The sequence below is a fragment of the Cyprinus carpio genome, chromosome B16 (genome assembly GCF_018340385.1).
Source record: "Cyprinus carpio isolate SPL01 chromosome B16, ASM1834038v1, whole genome shotgun sequence".
In the NCBI taxonomy this organism is placed as follows: Eukaryota; Metazoa; Chordata; class Actinopteri; order Cypriniformes; family Cyprinidae; genus Cyprinus; species Cyprinus carpio.
In genome coordinates this window covers 10,610,854-10,635,545 of record NC_056612.1, presented here as the reverse complement: position 1 = coordinate 10,635,545, position 24,692 = coordinate 10,610,854, and the positions used below count along the sequence as shown (strand labels likewise).

At 37.4% G+C, this 24,692-nt stretch overlaps 4 protein-coding genes across 4 annotated transcripts in view; 2 read left to right on the top strand and 2 right to left on the bottom strand.

The window, feature by feature from the left end:
- Positions 1-1,184, top strand: part of itga10 (integrin, alpha 10) — a 31,654-nt gene extending 30,470 nt beyond the window's left edge. The window contains exons 30-31 of the mRNA XM_042740694.1: positions 526-639; positions 771-1,184. Of these exons, the coding sequence (XP_042596628.1) occupies positions 526-639; positions 771-827 (171 nt within the window). The 3' untranslated portion in view covers positions 828-1,184. The remainder of the gene's footprint in view (positions 1-525; positions 640-770) is intronic.
- A 328-nt stretch (positions 1,185-1,512) lies between these two features.
- Positions 1,513-7,390, bottom strand: polr3c (polymerase (RNA) III (DNA directed) polypeptide C). Its single transcript, XM_042740695.1, has 15 exons — positions 7,240-7,390; positions 6,259-6,405; positions 5,862-6,126; positions 4,360-4,563; positions 4,052-4,134; positions 3,857-3,958; positions 3,560-3,652; positions 3,290-3,370; positions 3,122-3,173; positions 2,688-2,748; positions 2,454-2,604; positions 2,246-2,347; positions 2,110-2,159; positions 1,879-2,028; positions 1,513-1,788 (listed from the first exon to the last, which is right to left on the bottom strand). Exons 2-15 carry the CDS (start codon positions 6,403-6,405, stop codon positions 1,707-1,709), a joined length of 1,623 nt encoding a protein of 540 aa, XP_042596629.1. The 5' UTR covers positions 7,240-7,390; the 3' UTR covers positions 1,513-1,706.
- Positions 7,391-7,751: 361 nt separating this feature from the next.
- Positions 7,752-19,342, top strand: rnf115a (ring finger protein 115a). The gene is made up of 9 exons (XM_042740692.1): positions 7,752-7,907; positions 8,940-8,998; positions 12,281-12,335; positions 12,439-12,707; positions 13,713-13,781; positions 16,475-16,547; positions 16,622-16,715; positions 16,969-17,084; positions 18,345-19,342. Exons 1-9 carry the CDS (start codon positions 7,830-7,832, stop codon positions 18,462-18,464), a joined length of 933 nt encoding a protein of 310 aa, XP_042596626.1. The 5' UTR covers positions 7,752-7,829; the 3' UTR covers positions 18,465-19,342.
- A 2-nt stretch (positions 19,343-19,344) lies between these two features.
- Positions 19,345-24,588, bottom strand: gba (glucosidase, beta, acid). Its single transcript, XM_019091459.2, has 10 exons — positions 24,280-24,588; positions 23,996-24,184; positions 23,239-23,385; positions 23,019-23,152; positions 21,939-22,111; positions 21,580-21,817; positions 21,264-21,488; positions 20,271-20,434; positions 19,871-19,987; positions 19,345-19,791 (listed from the first exon to the last, which is right to left on the bottom strand). The coding sequence occupies exons 1-10, from the start codon at positions 24,332-24,334 to the stop codon at positions 19,686-19,688; spliced, it is 1,548 nt and encodes a 515-aa protein (XP_018947004.2). The 5' UTR covers positions 24,335-24,588; the 3' UTR covers positions 19,345-19,685.
- Positions 24,589-24,692: the final 104 nt, after the last annotated feature.

Below are 24,692 nucleotides of genomic sequence, written 5' to 3'. Positions count from 1 at the left end.
TAATTTGATGAAAAGTTTCAGCTCAAATTACATTGTTAGCATGACAATTTGAGCAAAAACTTGAATTTACAATTGCAAATTTACTTTACTTGATTAGTGACTAAGAAATTGTTAATTTATCCATTCATCTGTTTATGTATTTATTTATTTAAATGTTTTACCTGAGGTTTTAAACTTTTGAATGCCAATGTAATATGTAATCCTCAATACCAAAATTAAACAATGTAATAAAAATTGTTAATTGAGAATGAATGAGGAAAAGTCACGTGGGAGGAGATAAAGCCTTAACCGTTCTACGATTGGCCTATTACGTTCACATGATAAATCATGCTTGTTGTTCTACATTGGCAAATATTAACGAATAAATGGTTTTAATGGGTACTGTACTAATTAAAAATGAAGCATACAACTCACCCACTTAGAAAATGCTTCTTTGTTACATCAAAATCAAACCTGAAATGACTTGAAAACTTACCAGTTCAGAGTTTTGTACTATAAACTCTCTTTCTGTCTCTGTATTTATAGACCGTTTTGGAAGTGCTGAAGGGGCGTTCGATTCCAATCTCTCTCTGGATTCTGATTGGCAGCATCATTGGAGGCCTGCTGCTTCTTGCACTCTTAGTATTCATGCTTTGGAAGGTATTGAACTCAACACATAAGCAGGTGTACAGCGGCTACATCTAAAGCTCATTACTATCCAAAACACTTTGTATGTACTAAATCTACTAGCACTCAGCAGTCTTAATCCATGTGTTGATGTTTCTTCACAGCTGGGGTTTTTCACAAGGAAACAGAGGAAGGATGAGGATGAGAACGATGACAACTGACACTGCAGAGCAGACTGAACAGAGTTTCCTTTACAACCAGGAAATATGCCTTTTGCAGCCATTACTTCCCCTTTGAGACATGACACTTCTGCTCCAGGACCACAAACAATCCATTATCAGGTCCAGGTGGAATCTGCAGACTTATTCTTCATTTTCTTTGCTGATTTGGGGGAAAATCTGCAGAATGGATTTAAACCTGATAAAATATTTCACATGGAGCTGAGAGTGCTAAAATGTGCCGAAATATTTAATATATGAACATGCAAAGGGATGCACAATGCGTAAAACGTTGCGAACGACGAGTGTATCAATTCTTGCAGGTCAGTCGAGTACGTTATTTAGTTATGTTATTCTGTTGTGGCATCAAAAAGCACAAGAATCCAATTGTGTCGCAAAAGGACGAGAAAGAAGGTTAATCTGGAAGACTCTCTGGCTTCATAGAGACAGATCCTTTACAATTGCATTGCATTGTAAGAACGAGCAGGAAACCAAGCAAATGCACTATTTGTGAAAAAGAAAATAATGAAATTTGTATTTAAGTTGAATACATATTGTATAACACCAAGCAGTCTTAAATAACAATGTCTGTTTCAGTCTTCATTCAATGCATAGGTTTGTAAATTGCATTTGCTTTTTGATATTCAGACAAATTATTATTAAATAATAAAAAATGTAAACCATTAAATAAAAGAACTACATCTTTATTTTTTGCCTGTGGAAAATAAAATTGTTCACGGCTACACAAAATACTCACACTATTAAATATATATCAGTCACTTCTTGTTGCAAAAGAAATAAACATCTCTTCTTTAGCCACCTATTTCTTTTCAAACAAACATCAATTATTTTCTGAACTAGTCTAAAGTTGTATAAAAACTGTCAGCGAGGGGCCTGTGTAGAGTTAATGTAGGATTCCAGAAGAAATATGGTCTCATCCACCTGGTTTTCACTGGAATCCAACCTGCCACCATAAGCACAAAGAGAAGAGACGAGATTAATGATTGGCCGAACGTGAATCATGTGACTGACTGATGTGTAGAGAGTGTAGTACTTGTTAATGTGGTGTCGTAAAGACTCGAGCTGCTGTCGTTCTGGAGCTGTGATCATCTCCTCCACCTCCGTCAGCTGGGCCGCCTCTGCTCCAGTGGCCTGCAAGGATGCCAGGATGGCCTCAATTCGCTGAGACTTTTCCAAAAGTCGCCTGTCAAAACCAATTAACAGACAAAACTGAGGACTAATACTTAGATTAAATGTTTTCATTGACAAAAAAGAAGGGACTTGCTTGTTCTCTTTGGTCTCATACAGCCGCCTCTCGATCAGGTTGCCAACTGTCTGTATGGGGTCCACATACAAATATGTCAAAATATTATGAAAAGCATTAAACAAGCATTCCAGGGACATTCATATGAGCTGTGTACCTTGTAGCAGTGTTGCAGAAGTAGTCTGGCAGTGGGCAACTGGTTAACTGTGTACAGGTAAAAGGTGCGAGAAGGGGCGTAGTCTGGCGTTTTGGGGATTTCCTGCACATACGTACAAAGAGTGCTTTGAAGCATGAACCGGGGTTGTTACAGTTAACTAAAACTAAGTCTAATCTATTTCTATGAACAGAACCTGTGAGAGTGTTACCTGTAGCTGGACCAGGTTCTCAGACAGGAGTGTGTACAGCATGTCTTTGGCCTCTTTGGCAGGAACCATGGCAAAATCCTCCACCTGCTTCTGTTCCAGGTGCCGTTTTCGCAGTAACAGACGAAAGATTCGAGCAGAGCGGGAACCGAACCTAAGATAAAACACAGCCACATCATGAAACTAAGAACAAAACCAAAAGATTTCAGGAGGCTGAAGCGCTACGACTCTACTAACCTCTCTTGGACCACAGACTCTAGGGTAGCTCTGGCCAGGTTAGCCAGTGCACGATGTAAATCTGACCACAGGGTCAAGGGTCAACCAATTCATTGTTATTTAAAAAATAGCTGCTCTATGGTTGGTAAAATTTCAATGTTCTTATGTTCACCAATGCTGCATTTAATCAAAAATAAAGCAATATCATTAATAACAGTGAATTACTAATAGAAGTAATATTTCTATTTTAATATATTTTAATATTTGTGTAATTTTGTGTAATTGTGTAAATTTATGCAACTCACATTTTTAGTGTCACACAATCTTTCTGAAATTATTCTAATATGCTGATTTGGTGCTTAAGAAACATTTCTTCTTAAATTAAATTGTTAAAGTTTTGCAGTCAGACATGGAAACCTTCCTTTTTTCTTCCAGGTAGTGTTTTAAAGGGATACTGACGACATACATTCCTCCTCCACTGTCACCCGTCTTCCCCACAAATTCCATCTAGTAGAACAAAATACATATTAATTTTTAAGTAATTTCAATAATTTTAAAGTCATTTAATTCTTGTATAAATAGCAACTATATAGTAGTGTTTATCTGTGTATGCATTGCTTTACCGGATCATCCACCAGGAGAGTGAGGTATTGGTCTAAAATTGGTCTGGCGATGTTGTAACTGGATGGAAGGGCTCGGAAAATCTGATGGAAAACAATAAGGCTTTGATCACACTTCACCTCAACCTGGATTGTTTTTCTAAGCTGATCTGTAGGACCGACTGTTCACACTGCCATTGTCATTTTAAACTCCAATGAACTAATTAGACCTGTCTCTTTAAATGTTTTCAGTAAGGGCCTTGTCAAGCAAAAATATGCACGTCTGTCCATTACCTCATTGGCTGAAAGGGCTTGTGTGAAAGCAGCGTGAGTAGGCGTTGTAACTTCACTCATCCGCAACATGGTTCTAACAATCTCACTGCTAGTCTACAGGGGAGAAACAGAGAAATTTAGCTGATAAAGACCTACATTCTTCCCACTTATTATCTCCCTGGAGGAGAAAGTCTAAATGTGAGAATCCAGAACATTCTGTCTCAGATACAGCCGTGAAAGAATATTCAGTCCACAACCTAATTATATCTCACATCACATCATAGATTATTTGATATACAGAGTGGAGGTTACTGTCACCTGATCAAGTTTACAGGAAACAGCACTAATGATGGCCTGATCCCTGAAGTGCAGGTGAAAGCGTTGAAAATTCACCTGCCAATAGATCCCTTCATCACCACGCTGGAGGGAGAGGGAGAAAACAGATGTGCAATGCATGAAAAACTCAGCTAATGAACATGTGGATGGGTGATGTCATCATCTGAATGGTAATACCTCACTACTGTCTGTCTTGGCTTTCTTTGCCGCTCGCGGGTCAGCTTCACCATCCTCACTTGAGCGTCTGCGTTTTCCTTGACCTGAATAAATACAATTCAACCACCTTAGATTTACTGTATTCATATGGTGAACAATAAGAAATACATTCAAAACTTTTACTTGTTGTATTTTCCAACGAACACTAAAATCATTTTAAGCATTAATGCATAAGCTCAATTTTCATTGGTACTATATATACCGTCAGAGTTGACCACTAAAGAGTTTAATAGTACTTGATGATGAGTGTTTTGACTGAAGTAACTGACCGGTGAGATTGATATAGGGTAGTTTGTAGCATTCTGGGTGGTCCTCTGGTTCAGTGGGCTGTGTTACAGCTGGAAGGGGAGTGTTGTCTGCTCCTGAGCTTGATGATTCTGCTGAGGCCATAGGAGGACAACGCTGCAGGAAATGAGTCTCCACCAACCGGGAGAACGCAGAGACAACCTCACTGTAGTCCATACTCTGGCCCTCTGGTGCAAAAAGAGTTTCAATGGGTACATTTAAAATAAAAGTCAAGACATAAGAAAGTGGATGGAACCTATTTCAGATGTTATTTTAGCATTCTTTCTATTTGTACCACATTTGTCTGGTCCTCTTTTTGTTAAAACAACAACAACAAAAAAAAAAAACAATTGGACAAACCCAAAAAGTGAATAAAGAACTTATTCCTGTTCACATTTACACTGACTTTAACAATAAGACTCTGCTTTTCAATAAGTCTGCTTTTCATGTCCTATTTTTGTGAAACCCAGCCAACTTGAATATTAATATAATATAACATTGAGAATGATAATTATTAGTGGTCCACCGATATTGTTTTTTTTTTTATACCTTAGAGAGCAGTGTGGTGGATGGCTGATAGATAGATAGATAGATAGATAGATAGATAGATAGATAGATGGATAGATAGATAGATAGATAGATAGATAGATAGATAGATAGACAGAAAGACAGATAGATAGATTTTTATTTTAATGAAAATTTAAGAAATTTTGAATAATTTGAAAATGAATTAAAATATAACTGCATCAAATAAACATATTTGTACTTTAGATGACAACTTCTTGAATCTGTACTCCTATTACAGTATTTTTCACAAATAAATAAATATATATATTTTTTAAATTGTAAATAAACAGATATTTAAAAAATGGCAAATATCGGCCGATATATCGGGCTAGGATGCAGGATAAATTTCAATAAAAAAATAATATATATTTTCCTATCAAAATAAAAGTTAGAAAATTCAGAATGATTGTGGTACATAGAAAAATATTAATAAATACATAACTAAAATGCATAGAATAGTATCTATGTATATTATTTAACTTTCACAAAAACATCCAAGGTAGTATAAAGACATTTGTCTTTAAAGTTTACAGTTATTTTTAATAAGCTTCTGCCAAGTCTATAAAACAAAAAGATATGCAACTCATTACCTCCTCTGTATGCCAACATTCCCTTTGAATGCTAAAACAGCTTGCAAAATATTTGCCATTATGTGATATTTATTTTTTGCCATTATGCAATTCTGAAAATAAGGTGAACGCTGATAATGCATGTTATAAGCAAACCATAACCATACCAAGATGGTCTCAGTTAAGTTTGGTTTAAAGCAGCTGAGCTCACTTTAATGTTTGTTTGGAGCAATCAATCCTATATACTGCAAGCCAAAGTTCTTACAAAAAATAAACCCCTGTTTTTTCAAATCCTGTTTCGTTTTTATGAATTAGCCCTTCAGTCTTCTTGTATTCTTATAGTTTCTCACCTGGCATATTGTGGGTGAGCCGGTCTGCTACAGTCTTGACAGTGCTGCTCATAGTCATCTGTCCTCTCTGCAGTATCTCCTCCACAATGAGCTCGCCTGTGTCTCCATAAAGACTCTTGGCGGTGTAGATGTAGCGTGGATAACGGAGCATGTGTAGGATGCGCTCACAGATGATGTGATATTCCACAGGTCCCGCTGGCCCACGACGCCCAGCACCAAACGCACACATCCCATGCTGCATCAGCACACACAGAGACTTCTTGACCTAGCAGGAGAAGAGTGTGTTAAAGAGAATATGATGAATTTACTGGCTCGGCAGAATGAAGACAGAAAGAATGGAAAGAGAAGAGAAAAGGAAGGATGTAATAACGGAGAAAGCTAAAGAACATGACATTACCAGGTCAAGAGGAAGTTTGGTCTCATGGGCAAGTGCTCGCAAGGTCAGAACTCCACTGCGGATCAGATGAGTGCCCACTTTCTCCACCACATCTCCAAAGTGCTCCTGCAGCAGCAGCCCACACAAACGCACCTCCTGCGCTGTCATCTGCAGGAAAGAGAGGAACAACCAATCACTTAAAACACCTCATGAGATAACAAGATTTTATAAACACTGGACCCGAATTTTGCTGGATATGGCAATGGAGTGGAATCATATTTTTAGTGGTAACATATAAAGCTTTCAAGACATACCATAAGCTCTGAAGCAGTTATGTGGGGGCTGTAGCAGCCCAGAGTCATTTTAGTTTTTTTTATTTTACTGATTTTTAATTGTTGAGTTCCCAGTGAATAACTACACTACCCATAATCCTGAAGAAATATCCACCAATCAGAAAAATTGCTGTAAATAAAGAAACAAAAACTCCCATGAAGCATTGGATGCATCCCTTTACTCTCAAACTACTGGCATGTATTTTATTATTTTACGATAAATTAGTCAAAATAATAATATTTAATAAAATGTGAATAAATATAATTTAATAAACGTTGATAAAATATATTGTTTATAAATATGATCAATGTCTGTGAATCCAAAAGCTGTATTACACAGCCACTTATTTTTATTACTTCATTTACGAAGGTTCATAGAAAGATTTTGATATTCTGACCAGAACACTAACACACTTAACATGCTCTCATATCACAGAGTGTTGTAACCAGTACCTGAAAGCAGCATTTTAAAAGCATCAAAAGAGCATCCTGTTCAAAACGTACAGTAAAAATAATTCATATTTAGGTTCTAAGTGCTACTCATTAAACAATCTAACACATGAAAGCAGCATTAGCTGCTGTCTGGCCTTTCTACAAATCAAACATCTAATTTACCCTAACATTGAACATAAACACACAATCATGCACATGGACAAAAAAATGAACCTACCTCTAAAAACGATCTAGCTGTACGTGTTTAGAGTTTTAATCTATCTTTTTAATATCGCATGTGTTGCTCAGGCGGTGTGTAGTGATCAGCACTGACGAACTTCCGTGGTCATGTGGAGCTCCAATGCGATGCCTGATCAGCGAACGATTCGTTGCAGTGAACTGATTCTTTTAATGATTCAGAAGAGCCGAATCTGAATCACTCGACTACATGAACTATGTTTTTAAAGGTTGATGAATGAAACAAACATAATAATGTACATCAGTGTATTTTGGATTATTTTATTTAATAATAATAATATAATATAATAATAATACTACTATTATTGTAAATTAATCACACCCTTTATTTTAACTTTAATTTTTACAGGCTTGTAAAAAGCACATTTCACTGCCGCTGTAAGGATGTGTAACAAATAAACTTGAATTAGTGTATTGCTTCGACCGGTTCATCAAACGAACCGTCCGAATGAATCGACTCGCTACATTGAATCGGACCTCCGAGCTCATGTCAGAGCGCCTCCCTCCGCAGTGGTGGGACCGACGGCCAGCGCTGCTGCTGTTTGGGACACAGACAGTCTCACGGAAAACATGGCGGAGGCTGCGGCGGTCACTCCGCATCGCTTCTTCTGTCACTGTTGTAAGGGTGAAGTGAGCCCCAAACTCCCGGTGAGTCCGCGTCGCTTGTAACGCACAGCCGGTTCATCTCAGTCGGTTTGCGCACTGCCGCTGTCCCTCTCGCAGGTTTCGCTGTTGTGCTAAAGTTAGCATGGTAGCAGTGTATCAACCTGATGTGGGCGAAAGGCCTGTAGTGACTTGTTGTTTGTATATACACACTAAAAATAAACGTATTTTTTCAGTGACCGGTATTTTTAAACGTAAGACTGCTAAGTTACTCGTTCACGTAAAAACAGAGAAAACTGACGTATTTTATCTTTAGCATAAATGCTACACTGAAAGTGTTTTTGATATGTTTTTGTACTATATTACTGTACAAATGAGGACGTTTTCACATTTTAAGACATGTTTGGCTTTAATAAGCTCTCAGTTCAAGCTGTTACCGTTTAGAGATGTTCAAAAACGTCATTAAATGGGATCAATCCTGAACTCTCTTCAAAAGCGAAACCGGAATACCAAATATTTCTGTTTCTGTTTTACTAATTTGTAACATGACTTTTGACGTCCATCGCAAATCTGTCACTGACTGTTTAATTTAAGCACTTGTTGGTCAGTGTGTCAGTAAGTCAATCCATCGTGAGCTGTCCTGCTGAGGATGAGTTGTGTGTTTACTGCTCATTTAACGTCTGTACACAGAAGATGAATCATAACTGGTTCATGTTTAGTGTATATAGTGTGAATAAGGCACAATAGTGTCCCGAGTTGTGCTGCATGTCAAGATAAGCAGCTATTGTCCTACTTTTGTTGGAGACCCACAGGATGACCTGTCTTGACCTGTTCTAATCGGAGAAAAAAAATTAGGGAAGCAGCCTGTTGAATCAGCCAGCGATTGTTGTGACACATTACAGGGAGAGTCTCTCTCCTTTTACAGGACTATTTGTTTTAAAATTCAAATGAGTGTGTATTGTAGTGCTATGCAAATGTGTGCGTCCTCACAAAACCACACCTGTTTGTTTACATTGTTGATTTCAACGATGTGATTTTCCAGCATTGTATTCTAATCGCCATTTTGCTTGTGTGCAGGAGTATATCTGTCCCAGATGTGACTCGGGCTTCATTGAGGAGGTTACAGAAGACTCCAGGTGAGCTTTTCAATGGCTGCACTTCCTCATTCGTTGCCTCCAGTGGCATGTTGCAACTCCTGCACTGCTAGATTACCATGGCGGCTCTTTCAGTACCTTTTGGAGTATGTAAAGATCGATTGTGTCACCTGGGTTCGTAGCACCACCAAATGGGCATGAGAAATAAAAGATGTGAACACAGAGCTCTGATGTAATTTTTTAATATTGCTAAATTAAGCAGAGTTGAAGATCAATCATAGTTTATGCAACCATTCTGCTAAAAGAACATGAAGGATTCAATTGAATTGTGTTTAATTCCTGCTCAGTTTAGTTTGGGTCATATTGGAATTTATTGGGGAAAGGGTTTAGATCAGTGGTTCCCAATCCTGGTCTTAGATTTCCAGCGTACTGCACATTGTGGATGTCTTCTCTTTTATTTATAAGATTAGGTCTTATAGTAGACCTGTGCTGCATCTGAAATCATTATATTCAGAGCATACTGTGAAAGTACTTGATGAACTTTTGAATGCTGTGAATACATTAAAGTAGTTTATACTACGGGTCCCTTGAATGCTTGAATCTGATTGGCTGACGAACGTTCTGAGGTGTGCAATTATTTTCTGGGAAACGCACGGTGAACGTAGTTCCAGGCAGCTCTCTTGACCGCATTACAGTTCCATATCACTTTGCATATAGTAAAGCTACAATATCAAAAATTACAGGACTAACAAAAACAACATGACAGACGATTTTCCGAAAGTAAACACACATGACATTTCTCACTAGCGAGGTAATAACAGCGCTGTTTAGAGACGCTGCTGCTCTCTCTCTCTCTCTCTCTTTCTTTCTCTGTGTGTCTCTGTCTCTCTCGCTCTCTTAATAACTTCATTAATAACTACATTAGAATGCTATCAATGGCTCAAGCCTCCATTAACAGCTTTAAAATGGCGCTTTGGAACCAGCAAAAGAGGCGTTGGATGAGATGCAGAAGAAATAATCCAAAAGCGATTTAAGTACAAAAACCGTACGGATCCCTTTAGTTTAAATATATCATCTGAACGATGTCTTTAGGTGTGGTAACCGTAGTATAAGCGGAATAATTGACTTCGGGCTGTTGAATTATTAGAAAAATAATTCAACGGCCCGGAGTCAATTATTCCTTACAAAACAAAGCACACCTTTTTTAGGTGCAAGTTAAAGGAGCAGATTAAATGAAGCAAAATATCACTGCACACTCTCTGAAGTACTGGTTATTTGTTATCAACATTTCGCCAAACAAGCAGCCTGTCAAGGAATGATTATTTTTTTTTTTTTACATAAAACTTAATATAAATATGAATAGGTTGGTAACAAATGTATTCTTTTGTTTATGATGTACTAGCAGTAACCTTAAAAATAAGTTACTTGAGTGGTATTGAACAAGTAGGCCTAGTTTAAAATAACTTGTTGATGACATTGTGGTTTGTGAAATGCTTTTTGCGGATATGTTCATTTATTTGAAATACATAAAAAAAAAAAAAGGAAAAGATATGATAGACCTTGTAGACCCTAATGACTGTTAAAGGGTTACTCCACCCCAAAATGAAAATTTTGTAATTAATCACTTACCCCCATGTCGTTCCAAACCTGTAAAAGATTAGTTCATCTTCGGAACACAATTTAAGATATTTTGGATGAAAACCGGGAGGCTTGAGACTGTCCCATAGACTGCCAAATAAATAACAGTGTCAAGGTCCAGAAATGTATGAAAAGCATCGTCAGAATAGTCCACCTGCCATCAGTGATTCAACCGTAACGTTATGAAGCTACGACAATACTTATTGTATGCGAATAAAACAAAAATAACGACTTTATTCAACAATTTGTCTCCTCTGTGTCACGCCACATCAGCGTAGCACTATTTTGATGAATCTGAGCAGTACACAGGCAGCGTACGCTCTTCTTTGTTAGCCACGACACAGGATGCGCTGTTTTCTTTCAAATCAAAGCATCAACATACGTTCTGACGATGCTTTTCATACTTTCCTGGACCTTGACAGTGTTACTTACTGGGCAGTCTATGGGACAGTCTCAAGCCTCCCGGTTTTCATCCAAAATATCTTATATTGTGTTCCGAAGACGACGGAGCTTTTATAGGATTGGAACGACATGGGGGTAAGTGATTAATGACTAAATGTTAATTTTGGGGTGGAGTATCGCTTTAAGATCATGAGGTTAAGGTTGAAAATGTCTCTTAAAATATATGATAATTTGATCGTATTATGATAAGGCAAGGTTAGTTCAAGTTGTAGAATGTGGTGTAACCCTCCGAAAAACTTATGTAATAAGCTAAATACATTATTGGAATTAATAATTCATAATATTTGCTTAAAATAGATGTGGGCATTTTCATTTTTTCAAGGTGTAAAGAAAATGTATTGCCTTTCTCTTGATGGTTACAACATAAGACATTTTAGTGTCATTAAATTAAAACTTTTCTTGAAAATTATATAAACGTTTTTCAAAACCATGAATGAATTGACTTCTAAGAGCTTTGCACACGTTAAAAACTAGATTTTAAAAACTTAGTTTTGGACACTCTTATTTGTCATTGACCTACTTACACTCATAAAGAGTTGCTCAACTCCCAGCTCTCTCAACTTTTCAGATCTAATGACTCCTCAGCTGCTTTGGCAGTGTAGGATAGCAAAGTGTCCACTAGTTGAATGCAGTCTCAGCTGATGCAGTCAGTTATTTGGGTAATGTTCACTTATGTTTTACATTTTATATAGGCTACTCCTTTTTGCATATACTTTGTAGTAGGGAAGTGTTATTCATCTTTTGAAGGCAGCATAGATGCCTGTGGTATCCCACCATTCTGCTTGTGTAGTTCAGCTGTTGAATATGATATACATTAAAAAAAAAAAAAAAAAAAAAAATGAATTCACAAATGTTCACAGTTTTAAAAGTCTTTGAACGCATGTCACCATTCCTAACGAACAATAAACATTGCAGCCATTAAATATTTGTTTGTTTTATGACTAAAGGTCACGTGAAAACAGACGTAACCAGTTTTCTTAGGAGGTGCCTTATCACTAAAATGCTTCTGTGAAGTCATTGTCTGGGCACCGTGCACATAGCAGCTGTCTTAGCCTTTAAATGATTGAGAGATCCAAATTGTGCAGTTCTGGATTGAGAAGTGCTGGTGCAGATCAATGACTCCCTCTCTGTGACAGTCAGCTGTACTGCAGTGTATGTTGCCAAGTTCCACGAAACAGCAGTATGTAGCCAGATCTGACATGAATGTGATTGTTTCATCCTTAGTCTTCTGGACAGTAGTTCAAATAGCCTTGATGACACAGCTTCACAGTTTGCCGAGGTATGTTGACCCCTTCCTTCCTCATCTTTCCTGAGATGAGGAGTTTTTGAATAAGTTTGAGTGAGGTAGATTGCACTACTCATCTTGCACTATTTCACTGTAGCTATGGCAGCTGTTGTTCGTGGAGAGGCCGTTCAATCTGGATCTAGACAGTCCTGACTCTGAGCGGGTGCCGGGAGGGGGCAGTGGGTCTGGGAGTCTCGGAACAGGGCCATTCGGCGGTTCTGTCCCAGGAGGGCTTGGTGGGTCCCTGAGCGGTCCTCTAGTTGGAGGAGAGCACTGGGGTCCTGGCCGTCCTCCACGCCTGCACACGCAGAGGAGGTACCGGTCCAGAGGAAGCAGTCGACCGGATCGCTCTCCCGCTGTTGAGGGGTAAGTTAAATATCTCAGCTTTTCATTCGGCTGTGTTCAATATCCCAAATCAGTGGATTTGTTTTCATTCTCTTTTCTCTGAGGTTGCCCTTTAATCTGTTGTAGTTTCTTTTTTGAATTTTAATTGAATCTCTGCTAACCTGTCCACACTAAATGTAAGACCAGCACAAATATTTGGTATGCTTAATAAAGAGCTAAATGTCTCAGCAAAGTGACAGTTTGCAGATTAATCAAGCTGTTGTGATGCATTTTAAAGAATATTGAATCAATTTGTTTGCAAGGAAAGTGCAGTGTTTCATTAATCGAACTCTGCCTGGAATATATATGCACATGTTGCTTTGCATGGCTGCATTTTAATGCAAGGATGTTATAATACAAGGTACAGTGATGTAATAATTAAATATAAACTAAATCATGACCCTTAGGAAAAGACACTAAGTAAAAATAATATCATATAAATAATAGGCATCCTTGTGTAAAATAATATTAATGATAGTAATAAAAATAAAGTATGCATCTTTTTTTCTTTTCTCTTTTTTTTTAATATTAAAGTTGGTGTGAAAAGGGCATGTGATATTGTATATTTCTGAATGGCAGGACATTTAGATTTCTTCAAAAACAATGCAGTAAACGGAATATAGGCATAATGAATAGCAAATAAAGGTTAAAAATTGTAAAAAATAACCTTATAACTTTAGGTCTGCCATATTTTTACAATAGGTAGTTAACTTCTTATGCAGAAAGGTTTATGTCCCAGCTTAGTAACATGAATGAGACTGTTCTTCTACACTAGTATGTGTAAAACAGCTTTGTTCCCCAATAAATCTGGAGAACAAAATCTGTAGGATTGAAGTTTTTGAAGGCAATATTTATATGTACTGAATGTGGGTCAGATGACTGATTAAAACAACTCATGAAATGTCAATAAAAAAATGAAGGAAGTTGGCAGAATCTTCCCCCACACCAATATCAGTTCCTCAAGTGATGTCTCTTCTCTCCTTCTAGAATAGTACAGCAGTTTCTCGCAGGCCTTTTTGCCAATTCAGGAGTACAAGGCTCTCCTCCACTGTCATGGTAAAGAAAACATTTTACTCAGCATTTTGTAACTGTGTAATTTGGGCAGTCAGTATATATAGATAGATAAATGTATTTATTTTATGTTTGGTTATTTTTTAATTATTTAAGAAATTATGACAATGATAGATGTCTTCTAGATGACACTTGTAGTGGTCTTTTAATTTAAATATATGAGGTAACCAAATTGATATTTCAGAGTTGTTAAGCTTCACTGAATTATGGCATACAAAAACTCTTATTACTACGTTACTACCATAACATAGTTTTTTTTTCTTACATATAATTCCTATTTATATATTATATATTCCTATATATAGATATATATATATTAGTGCTGTCAAACAATTAATCGTGATTAATCGCAACCAAAATAAGTGTTTTTTTTACATAATATATGTGTGTATATACTGTGTATATTTTTATGTATAAGTATCAATTTAAGAAAAAAAATATTTTTATATATTAAATATATTTATATATAAGAAAATATAAGAATAGAATATATAAATGTATAAACATGTAAATATTTTCTAAATATATACTGTGTGTGTGTGTGTACACATTACACATACATATATATGACACGCAAATCCGTGAAGCGCTCCATCTTTTTGAGGGAAGTCATGGGCTAATGGTGAGAGAGTTTGACTCCTAACCCTAAGGTTGTGGGTTCGAGTCTCGGGCCGGCAATACCACGACTGAGGTGCCCTTGGCACTGAAGCAAGGCACTGAACCCCCAACTGCTCCCCAGGCACCGCAGCATAAATGGCTGCTCACTGCTCCGGGTGTGTGTTCATGGTGTGTGTGTGTTCACTGCTGTGTGTGTACACTTTGGATGGGTTAAATGCAGAGCACGAATTCTGAGTATGGGTCACCATACTTGGCTGTATGTCACTTCACTTTCACTGTCACTATAATGTAAACAAACACTTTTATTTTGGATTTGATTAATCACTATTAATCGTTTGACAGCACTATATATTTAGATTGATTATATGTGGACCAGTTTTTGACACTTTTTTTTGTGTTGTTGGATATGAGATGTTAAAATATCCTGTTAAATATCGTTAAAATTGTAGAAACTGTTTAAAACACTGGGGAAAAAACACCAGTCCTTTGCTCTCTTTTATTCTATTGGATTGAAGAAGCATAAATCTTTAGCAATTCACATGATATGAAGTTCACAAATTCACATGGAGCAGGACTACTAAGATGGACATGATGAATGGGATGCACAGGACAAACAGGATGGTTTCACTACAAAAAATACAAAAGAGAAAATCAAACTCATACAATCAATTCATCTATAAACATCAATATTGCACTCAATCCAAATAGGTATTAAATATCTAAACAATTCAAATAAACAAATTCAAACTATACAATTGGCAAGCAAACGCATCCTAAGGGAAGGACTCAAAGGACATGGTTGGGTGTCCATTCAAACAGCCACACCTCACCAATGCAAAAGGGACAAAAGAAGGAAGTAAGGTCTATTTATAGACCTTAACCAGGGGAATATGGGTAATGGAGTGAACCATATATGGAAATGTAGTATATTAGGAATTGTGGGAGACATAGTACAAAGAAAAAATAAGACAAATTAGAAAAATGAAACAAATGAGTCAAATTCACAACAATTTTAAATGATTCTAGACCACGTTTTTACTCAGAAAATATATTAAAAGACATTTTTAAAAAGGTCTCTCCTGTAAATTTTTTTTATAATTGTTATCATTGATAAAATGAAAAGATTCTATATGATTGTTATCAGTACTATTGTTATTTTTTGACCTCCCTCATCAGAAAGCTGTGTTTGAAAAGCTGTGGCAGATTGTAGACTCTGAAGTAAACACCTGCTGCTATGATTGGCTGACAGTTGTGTATGTTTGACAGCCTACGTCCTTCACAGATGTACGCTGCTGTGGTTTAGGTTAAAAACGCAAAACGGAAAAGACAAATTATCTATTTAACGGACAAAGCAATAGAGACCACATAATGAAAAAAGTTACTCAAACTTGTGTGTTGCTGTCGGATCAGGATCGTATTTAGTTTCAATCTTTTTAAAAATCCCACGTCGAATTGTGGCTTGTTTGTAAACGAATCGGTGGTAAAATGAAGTGAACAAAAGACAGAGTTTCTTACCGGCATGGTTTGGAACGTCATTAAAAAAGTTCATTCACTCTTTCCTAACATTGGGATCAGAAGGAAGGAAATAAAAATACTGTTTTTCCCACAGATTGGCACTGCAAAGCGTCTTGATGTCTTCAGAGCCATCTTTATCGTTTGGTTTCTGCATAGACCTGCACGTTCGCCTCTCTCGTAAACCCTACATGTGTGAATCAGTGGGTGGGGCTAAACAGAGAGTGATGTCAGTCTTTTTCTGCAGAGGCGGTTCTTATCCACACTTTTACATCATAGAGTAGAACATTCCAAAAGCTGTCCTCTTGACAGACTGCCTTCAGTATAAGCTGTTTTTAGACTAATGGCATATTTTTTTCAGTTCTGAAACTTACAGAATGTTTTTATAGTACAATGACCTCTTATATGTCAAAAGTTCATGATTAACAAGATTCATGACCCCTTTAAGAAAAGGTTATATTATTGTAAATGGTGAATTGAAATGACTACTGATATAAACATAAATAACATACATACTGGTCATCTTGGTGTGTGTGTGTGTGTGTTAGGACGGGCATGCTGCACTCAAACCCTGGGGACTACGCCTGGGGACAGGGGGGTCTGGATGCAGTCATCACACAGGTAGCTGAGCAGGGGTTGTGTGTGCACGTTACCTGATCTGTGGCTCTGTGCAAACAAGTCTTTCTCTCACACAGTTATTGGGTCAGTTTGAGAACACGGGTCCTCCTCCTGCTGAGAAAGAGAAAATTTCCTCCCTCCCCACTGTTATCATCACTCAGGAACACACTGGTTAGTCTCTCCTCTCTCTTCCCTTTTCTTTGAAGCTCTTGTTGTTGTTGTTTTCGTCTGGTCTGTCAGAGGCACAGTGTGCCATTTCAGTTATGATTTAAGGCTTTCTGACCCAGTGGGGGGTCATTGACCTACCAGTTCGAGTCTTGTGTGGTGATGAATTATAATTCCTATTTAAGGCAGCGCTCGTCTACTGAAATCTCATTATTCTCACCCCCTGCACGCTGTCTCTCTCTCTCCTCGCTTTTCCTAGACTGCAATATGGAGTGCCCTGTATGTAAGGAAGACTACACGATCGGTGAGCCGGTCAGGCTGCTGCCCTGTAACCACATCTTCCATAGTGACTGCATCGTGCCCTGGCTTGAACTGGTGAGAGAAACAATAGGGAGGAAGGAACCAGATTAAAGGGAGAGAATGGGGAAAAGCCACAGGAAAGACATTTAGATATAAGAATCTTTTGAAGTAAGAAAAAATGATGAACGGTAATGGAAATATATTCTGAAAGCATTTTATCTTATTTGTGTTTAAATATCTGATAAATGTAATTAAGGGGTTGGAGTTGCAGCTCAAAATGATGTGTAAAAACATCTGGTATATATATATTTTTTTTTTCTTCTTCAAACACACGTTTTATTTATATCCACGTGATTTGCACAGATGGAATTAACCAAATGTGACCAAGAAAAAGAAGGAAAAAAAGCCAAATGCCAAAAAGGATGATTCACTTGATCTTCTTCCTTATAGGCAGCTGTGTATTATCCAAATTTATTCAATGTTGACTACTGTTCAAAAGTTTGGGGTTGGTAAGAGTTTTTAATTATTTGTTTTTGTCTTGAACTCTGACCAATGCTGTATTTGTTTGATCAAAAATATACCAAAACAGTCATGTTATGAAAAAATGTTACAATTTTTTTTTTTTTAATTTTAATACATTTAAAAAGTTATTTTCTTGTGATTGCGAAGCTGAATTTAATGCATGCATTACTCTAGTCTTCAGTGTCACATGTTCCTTCAGAAATCATTCTAGTATGCAGAGTTGCTGCTCTAGTAACCTTTATTATTATCAACATTGAAAATAGTTGTGCTGCTTAATATTTTTGTGGAAAGTGTTTTTTTTTCAGGATTCTTAGTTCAACAGAAAGAAAGGAAAAAAAAGAATTTACTTGAAATAGTAAAGAGTGAATAAAAGTATTTTCTTTTTAAGTACTTACCTCAAACTTTGAACAGTAGTGTAAGTGTGATATTAAAGACAGCATTGTTTGTTAAATTCAATAATTGGCTTATATATTATTGTTCTGAAACCAAGACAAATGAAACATTATCTGGAAAATATGTAGTTTTGTATTAAGTTGACGGATGGTGCGAGTGTGCTCCAGATGTAAAGGATGTTATAAGCAGTAAACAGAGAAATGATGCAGCCTTACAAAAATACCAATCCCAACACAGCAGACTGTGTCAGGGGGGAAAAGTAACTATTTTGTTCAGAACTGGAAAGTTTGCATTTTTGTGCTTATTAGATCAAATCATGCTCAGATTGTAGTCACTTATGAAGTTCAGTTTCAGTTTGAGCAATATTTTCAAGGTCAAGAATCGTCACTGACATACCTGTCTCTCTTCTTCCTCCCTGAACACGACACATGTCCTGTGTGCAGGAAGAGCCTCAATGGGGAAGAAAGCGGCACTCGTTCCTCATCAGATCCTTCCTCCCTAAACACTGATCCTCGCACACCGGAGAGATGGTCCTTCTGAAACACACGCACACACGTCCGCCCGTCTCATCCGAGCTCTCTGTCTTAACCCAAGATTATTTGTCTCTCTCTGCTTTTTTTGTCTATTCTTTTTTTTGTTCATCCCTCCATGCTGGTGTATTTTTACTATGGTTTGTTTACGTCTGTTCTCTAACACCATCCATCTCAGTTGTGTCTCTGTGTCTTTCAGACGTCTTTGATCTCCTCCAGAGTTCTCCACACAGAATTTCGCCTAGTTTACCCTTCTCCGAGTGAACAAACAAACAGTGCAGGATGAGGGTAGGGTCGGGCACATGTTGTTGCTGTAGCAGCACACATTCTCCCCAACCCACATTTAGATGGTACAGTGTTCGGTTTCCCAGAGACGAGCTGTACTCCCCGCCTCTTGTTGTTCAATGTGAATTCTCATTGGGATGGGGTGCGCTGTGTCTTGGCGGTTTATGAACGTTGCTTTACTTCCCCAGGCATTTTGTTGTTCTCGCATCTCTTTTGTCCAGGAGATCATGAAGTTTTCTCTCTCTCTCCTTTTTGATTCCAACTCTGGTGTGTATATATCACATAAACCCATCAATGTCTTTCAGTTCAATTTGATTGAATTCTTTTCACTCTCATTTCTTTTACAGTTTCTTCTAATGTAAATAATTTTAGTTGGAAAACTCATTTAAGGAAGACAAAAAAAAAATTGATGAAAATGACGATGAATTGCTAAATATTAAAGTATATAAATATATATTATATGATGTGTATGACCATGATGTATTAATAATAAAACTGAACAAAAAGAAGGCAACATGTTGATCTTATGATACAGATGAACAACAAATGCATTCAGATCTTCCTACTTGATTTATGTTGACATAAATATGCATTCTCAGACGAGATGGCTGTGAGAAGTTGCGTTTATTGCGTCTTTTTAATTCTTAGTGTGTTCAGTGCAAGGAATTTTATACATCAAGTTTTTCCAGGAATGCTAGCATTACTTGTTAAAACATGACTCAATCACATAACTTTTCTTTTTTGCATTTAAAATTGATAATTGTCCCATAAATCATCTTTTGACTGCCATGCACCAAAACAGCTTATCAAGCGAGATTGATCGATTATGAACCACCGTTGAATCAACTGAAATGATTTCTTGGTAATCATGGTTGCTGCAGTCATTTGAAATGGTTTGAGTTAAGGTGCATATGTGGCTTATTGACACGGTGTTCAGTACAGCCGTTCAGCGTCTGCTCCACAGTAGTGTGAGGATGGAGTGAGCTGGAGCACTTCCTGGCAGAAAGCCCAGCGTTTGATCCCAAACCTCAAACTGTACCTCTTCTTCAGACCTGAAATTTCATAACATGTTATATACACCTGAAATGATGCAACAACACCAGTTGAGTATAAACGATCACATTCTTTTACCTGTTGAGAATGACTAGCACGGCTGAGGCATCAGGTCTGATATAGGTAGAAACTTCCAGGCTGGTGTGCTGACTGAAGGACACGCCCACTCTCTGTGACCCCTCCCACAGGAACTTGCTGTCAAGGCACAAAAAGTTACTCAATGCTCAGTTAAGACACAGTTCTACATATTGTATTGAAGAATGCTGTATAATATAATAATGTGTCATTTTACACAACCCAAGTGTGATAGAAGAAGTCAAGAGTAAGTCTTGCTTACCTATGTTTACAATTAAATTACAGTAATAGCTGTTTAGCAGTAAACATGTATGCTAGTGAATGCTATATTTAATCTTTAGATACCATTTTTGTCCAAGAGCTGAATCTTGTCACTGTTAACGGTGCCTTGAGCGAGTTTTACCTGAAGTGGGCCATGCTGTAGAAGGTGGGCTGCTTGTAGAAGACGTCTTTACTTGAGTCCACAATAATAGGGCTGTCCACAAAGTTCTTAACCCAATTTGGCCCTCCATCCTGATTAAGGGCCAAGTTCCAGTCTGTCCAGCCAGTCACAAAGTTATTCAGGTCCTAAATAAAGAGAAGGGACATTATATAATCATTTTTTAAATAATTACATTTTCTATACATTATATTGCAACCACTTTGTATATTAGCGGCAGTGCACAAAAATATAGTTTAGATTAATGGCCCCACTAAACTTTGCCTGTAATTTTTCTAAAAAAATATGTTTTATAATCCTTTCTAAAGGAAACAAAAGAGATGCGGGGGAAAATGCTTATATATGTATAATCAAATATTAAATAAATATGAATTAATAACATTAAATATTAATAAAATCCACATGTAAGCCTTTATTAAATAATAATAACAATAATATATTTGATATGTATAATTTTATATTTCCTTCTGAATATAAACCCTTAAAATCAACAACACAACATTATAATGCAGTGTTTAATTTTTTCCCAAATACATTTTTACATATATTACATACTTGGCTGTATGTCACGTCACAGATATTACACGGCTCTGTGGAATACTTGATTTTGATTGGTCTGTTACTACATTTGGAGGTGTGTTCTTTGTCAATAGCAATGCCGAATGACATAGAGCTCATAATTTAAACACAGCTGCTTCCATCGTGCATCTCTGTTATTGTTATCAATAACATAAACAGGTAAGACTTTAAAAAGTTACAAATCAATATCTCTTAATAATCCAGTAGATTTCTTCCGTCGCAGGTAGTTTCGGCAATAGTTCATTTTATGAGTACTGTAATGGCCAATTCAGCAAAATCAACTGAAACCGCTTAAATATGCCAAGTTTTCTAACAATTTTGGCCACCACTGTATAAAGTAAATAATCTTTTTTTTTACATTTCAAATACACTGTGTACCTGTATGATGTCATGTGCATAATCTTCTGCTCTGTCCCAGCTGCCCAGACGCACCCCACGATCCAGCGGACTCCACCCAGCACACGCCTCGGTTGCAAACAGGAAGTACTCTGGGTAGAGGTGGTGCGTGGTTGTCAGGGTGATGCCAGGTGGCACAATGTTGTTCAGATACCAGTGAAAACCAATCCCGTGGACATAACGTGCCGCTTGTACGTCACTCAGAACCTACAACAGTGAAGAGAGGTGGAGAGACAGAGATGAATGGAGTTTTGGCATCATCCGCCCATCCGTCTTTTTGTCCACTCTCCTCACTTACCACTTTGGCCCAGTGTGGAAGCAGAAGTCGGTTGTCATCGAGGATCATAAGGCGGGTCTGGGGAAAGGATGAGGAATGGAGTCTTGGACCCAGATCCAGGGCGATCCAGTCTCGCTGTGTCTCCGGAGTAAAGCCCAAAGCCTGAAAACTGTAATTTGTCATTTCGCCTGCAGTGGGCTCGTTTCCTGATGTCAACCCCCAGAAAGAAAGATTATATTTCCCATATTCTTCTAGAAATCTGAATAGGACAGGTAAAAGGCCTTATTAAAAGGTTAAAAAGGCTGGAAAGGCATTTCTTTTGTAGTTAGTTGTAGGTAAGATATGGGTATTTAAATACAGTTTTAGGTTCCTTTACGCACCTAATGTAGTACTGGGCCCAGGTCTTGTGCTCTTTGCCTCCTGGCTTGCCTTTGAGGGAGCCTTTGCCAATCAGTGCACCATTGGTCTTCAGCCAGGCGGGGGCACTCCAAGCACTGGCAAACAGATTGAGAGGCTGAGCAGAGAGAGCCTGCGCCCGCTGCAGCAGGGGAATCTGGGAGAGAGAGATGACATGAATCAGAGTGTGACATCTGTGGTGTTGTGGGTAGGGGCGCTCAAAATGCATCATCTACGAAAATATTGTAATAGTTGTTTTAACAATGTGTGAGCAGATATTGAGTATGTTGCTCACTTTGCAAAAAAACAAACAAAATCACATCTTGAGAGTCTACACACTGACTGTGGTGCAGCCTATTAGAATGCACTTAGAAAGCCAATGAAAATAGTTCTAAACACAGCTGGAGCAGCTGTTTGAATCTGTGAACTGACTGAGTGAATGATTCAATGATCACTAATAAAAAAAAAAGTCACTTGCTTTTTTCTGAATTCATCAGCCATTATCACTCCGTAAGACAAGGACTTGCTGCCATTTACTGAGTTTTAACTTCATATTTAAAATTAAAAGTATCTAAAAGTAATATATTCTGACTGAATTTGATTAAATGTAAGAATCTGACAAAAGATATACAGGGACATGTCACCTCCAATTAGCAGGTTAAATTTCATATCAGTATCTTTTTTTTATTATTATTATTTCATATTTTATAACACCATAGAGTCTTATTGTACTGATTGAATTTGATTAATCAAAAGAATTTGATATAGAATATGACATAGAAGATAAATTGCCCTTATAAAGGTAAAAATGCCCCTGAAAATCAAATATTGCCCCTTAATAGAAATGTTAATTTCTGTCAGTTAATAGTTAATTGTTCTGAACTAACCACTGTGCAGAATAAAAAAAAATATGAAAGGCTTTGGGAGTCAACTGTCTACAACAGGCCTAAACCAGCACAAAAACACACTCAGCTAAATACTATCTAATTATTGTTATCAACCATTTGTTTTTGTTAATATCTCACGCCTGTAACTGTGATGCTGTTTTTGTTTGTGTATGATACCTTCATGTGAACATCCTCTTCAGCCAGGGTGAAGTTCTGGAGATCGTAGTCTCCTGGAGTGTCAGCATACGTGTAGAGGCGAGTTGAGAAATCACAACTGGCCATCGGCACTCTCACGAAACGGTACTCTATACCTGTGACAGACAGGGATGTGCACCATTCAGAACTCAGACTGCTGAACCTATTCTCTTTTCAGTTTCCAAATCTCTGTCCCGCTCACCATCTGGGGAGAAATACTGTCTGAGCAGCTGGTCCTGAGCTCCAGAGGACAGGGACAGAATATTCATAGCTGCTGCATCTGTCATGGCTCCCCCGAATCCTTTAATGCGCTGATACTTCTGACTGGGATTCAGAGTGATTCGGAGGGCTGAGATTGAGGAGATAAAAAGACAGGGGATCTATGTTAATTATATAATTAAATTTTAAATTAAACTTCATTTCCATTTGTGCATTAAACATTGCACATATGTATGGGAAAATATACATTTAAATACAGAAAAACATTTCCATTTTATATATTGCATTGCCATTTTGCATATTACATTTCAGAATGAATATTGCTACCCTTGCACTTCCATATTCATGGGTTTGACTGGATATATATATATATATATATATTTGGTTTGACTGGATATATATATATATATATATATTTATATTATTTTTTTATATTGTTTTGTTATAATGTTTTGATAGAATGCCTTAATAAAATGTACACATACTGTACATTAGTGGTCACAAGTTTGGAATAATTAAGCTTTTTAATGTTTGTGAAAGAAGTCTCATGCTAACTAAGTAAAAAAAAGAAATATTGTGAAATAATATTACAAAGTAATATAAAGTAACTGTTTTCTAATTTAATATATATTTGAATGCAGTTTATTTATGTGATGGCAAACCTGACTTTTCATTTTCATTTAGAGGTGCCAAACTAACCCTATAAGTATCTTAGACATTGATATTAGTTGCAGTCTCACCTGCACCTGTGCTGTTCTTCTGGAACTGGCCTTGACTCTTCACGAGCCTGCTGCCAGTTTTACTGCTGACATATGACAAGAACTGACCGGGATCTGGCAACCCAGTCCTCCCCACCGAGTCGCAGTATGTCGCATTGCACACGCACACAACCGAACCGTGACCGAAACTCCGTGCTTGACAGTCGTCAGCTGGACACATGAACCGAAGCGACACACACAAGCAGACAGATACAAATAAAACAGCAGGTCAACATATCTCCTATATTACTGATCTGATTACACACCTCTCGCTGAAGGGATTACTCCAGTCAGCAGAATGAAAAGAAGCGCTTCTCTCATTCTGTCGACGAGATGCTGTGGAGATTTTTGTAGCGTGTAAACAACGCTCTGTCAAATATTAAACGTGCTCTCACAACTTATTCCTAGCAGACAAACGCTTATGTGTATTGAACGAATATCCGACGCTTGTAAAACGGAAATATTACAATCATTACCGTCCTCTAAATGTTGTTTTAAAGAACCATTTTAATCTTTAGCATAGTTTCTGGACTGTTCTGAACGCACCGCTCGGCTGAGTTCCGCGTGAGACTGCGATCACATGACCACCTCATTCACCACGTGACATCCAACAACAATGTTTTTTGAAGATAAATGGTTTTACCAAATATGATCAAAATCAAATCATACCTTAAACAAA

What these genes read in the sequence shown, in the direction of transcription:
- gba (XM_019091459.2), bottom strand. Translation starts at nt 24,334, where the DNA reads ATGAGAGAAGCGCTTCTTTTCATTCTGCTGACTGGAGTAATCCCTTCA. An exon ending in AAGAGGATGTTCACATGAAG is followed by an intron (nt 22,112 to 23,018) that starts GTATCATACACA and finishes TCTCTCTCCCAG; the next exon opens with ATTCCCCTGCTGCAGCGGGC. An exon ending in TGGGCCCAGTACTACATTAG is followed by an intron (nt 21,818 to 21,938) that starts GTGCGTAAAGGA and finishes TGTCCTATTCAG; the next exon opens with ATTTCTAGAAGAATATGGGA.
- polr3c (XM_042740695.1), bottom strand. Translation starts at nt 6,405, where the DNA reads ATGACAGCGCAGGAGGTGCGTTTGTGTGGGCTGCTGCTGCAGGAGCAC. An exon ending in AGGAGGAATGTATGTCGTCA is followed by an intron (nt 2,749 to 3,121) that starts GTATCCCTTTAA and finishes CCCTGTGGTCAG; the next exon opens with ATTTACATCGTGCACTGGCT. An exon ending in AGAACCTGGTCCAGCTACAG is followed by an intron (nt 2,348 to 2,453) that starts GTAACACTCTCA and finishes ACGTATGTGCAG; the next exon opens with GAAATCCCCAAAACGCCAGA.
- rnf115a (XM_042740692.1), top strand. Translation starts at nt 7,830, where the DNA reads ATGGCGGAGGCTGCGGCGGTCACTCCGCATCGCTTCTTCTGTCACTGT. An exon ending in GAGGTTACAGAAGACTCCAG is followed by an intron (nt 8,999 to 12,280) that starts GTGAGCTTTTCA and finishes TTTCATCCTTAG; the next exon opens with TCTTCTGGACAGTAGTTCAA. An exon ending in CGCTCTCCCGCTGTTGAGGG is followed by an intron (nt 12,708 to 13,712) that starts GTAAGTTAAATA and finishes CTCTCCTTCTAG; the next exon opens with AATAGTACAGCAGTTTCTCG.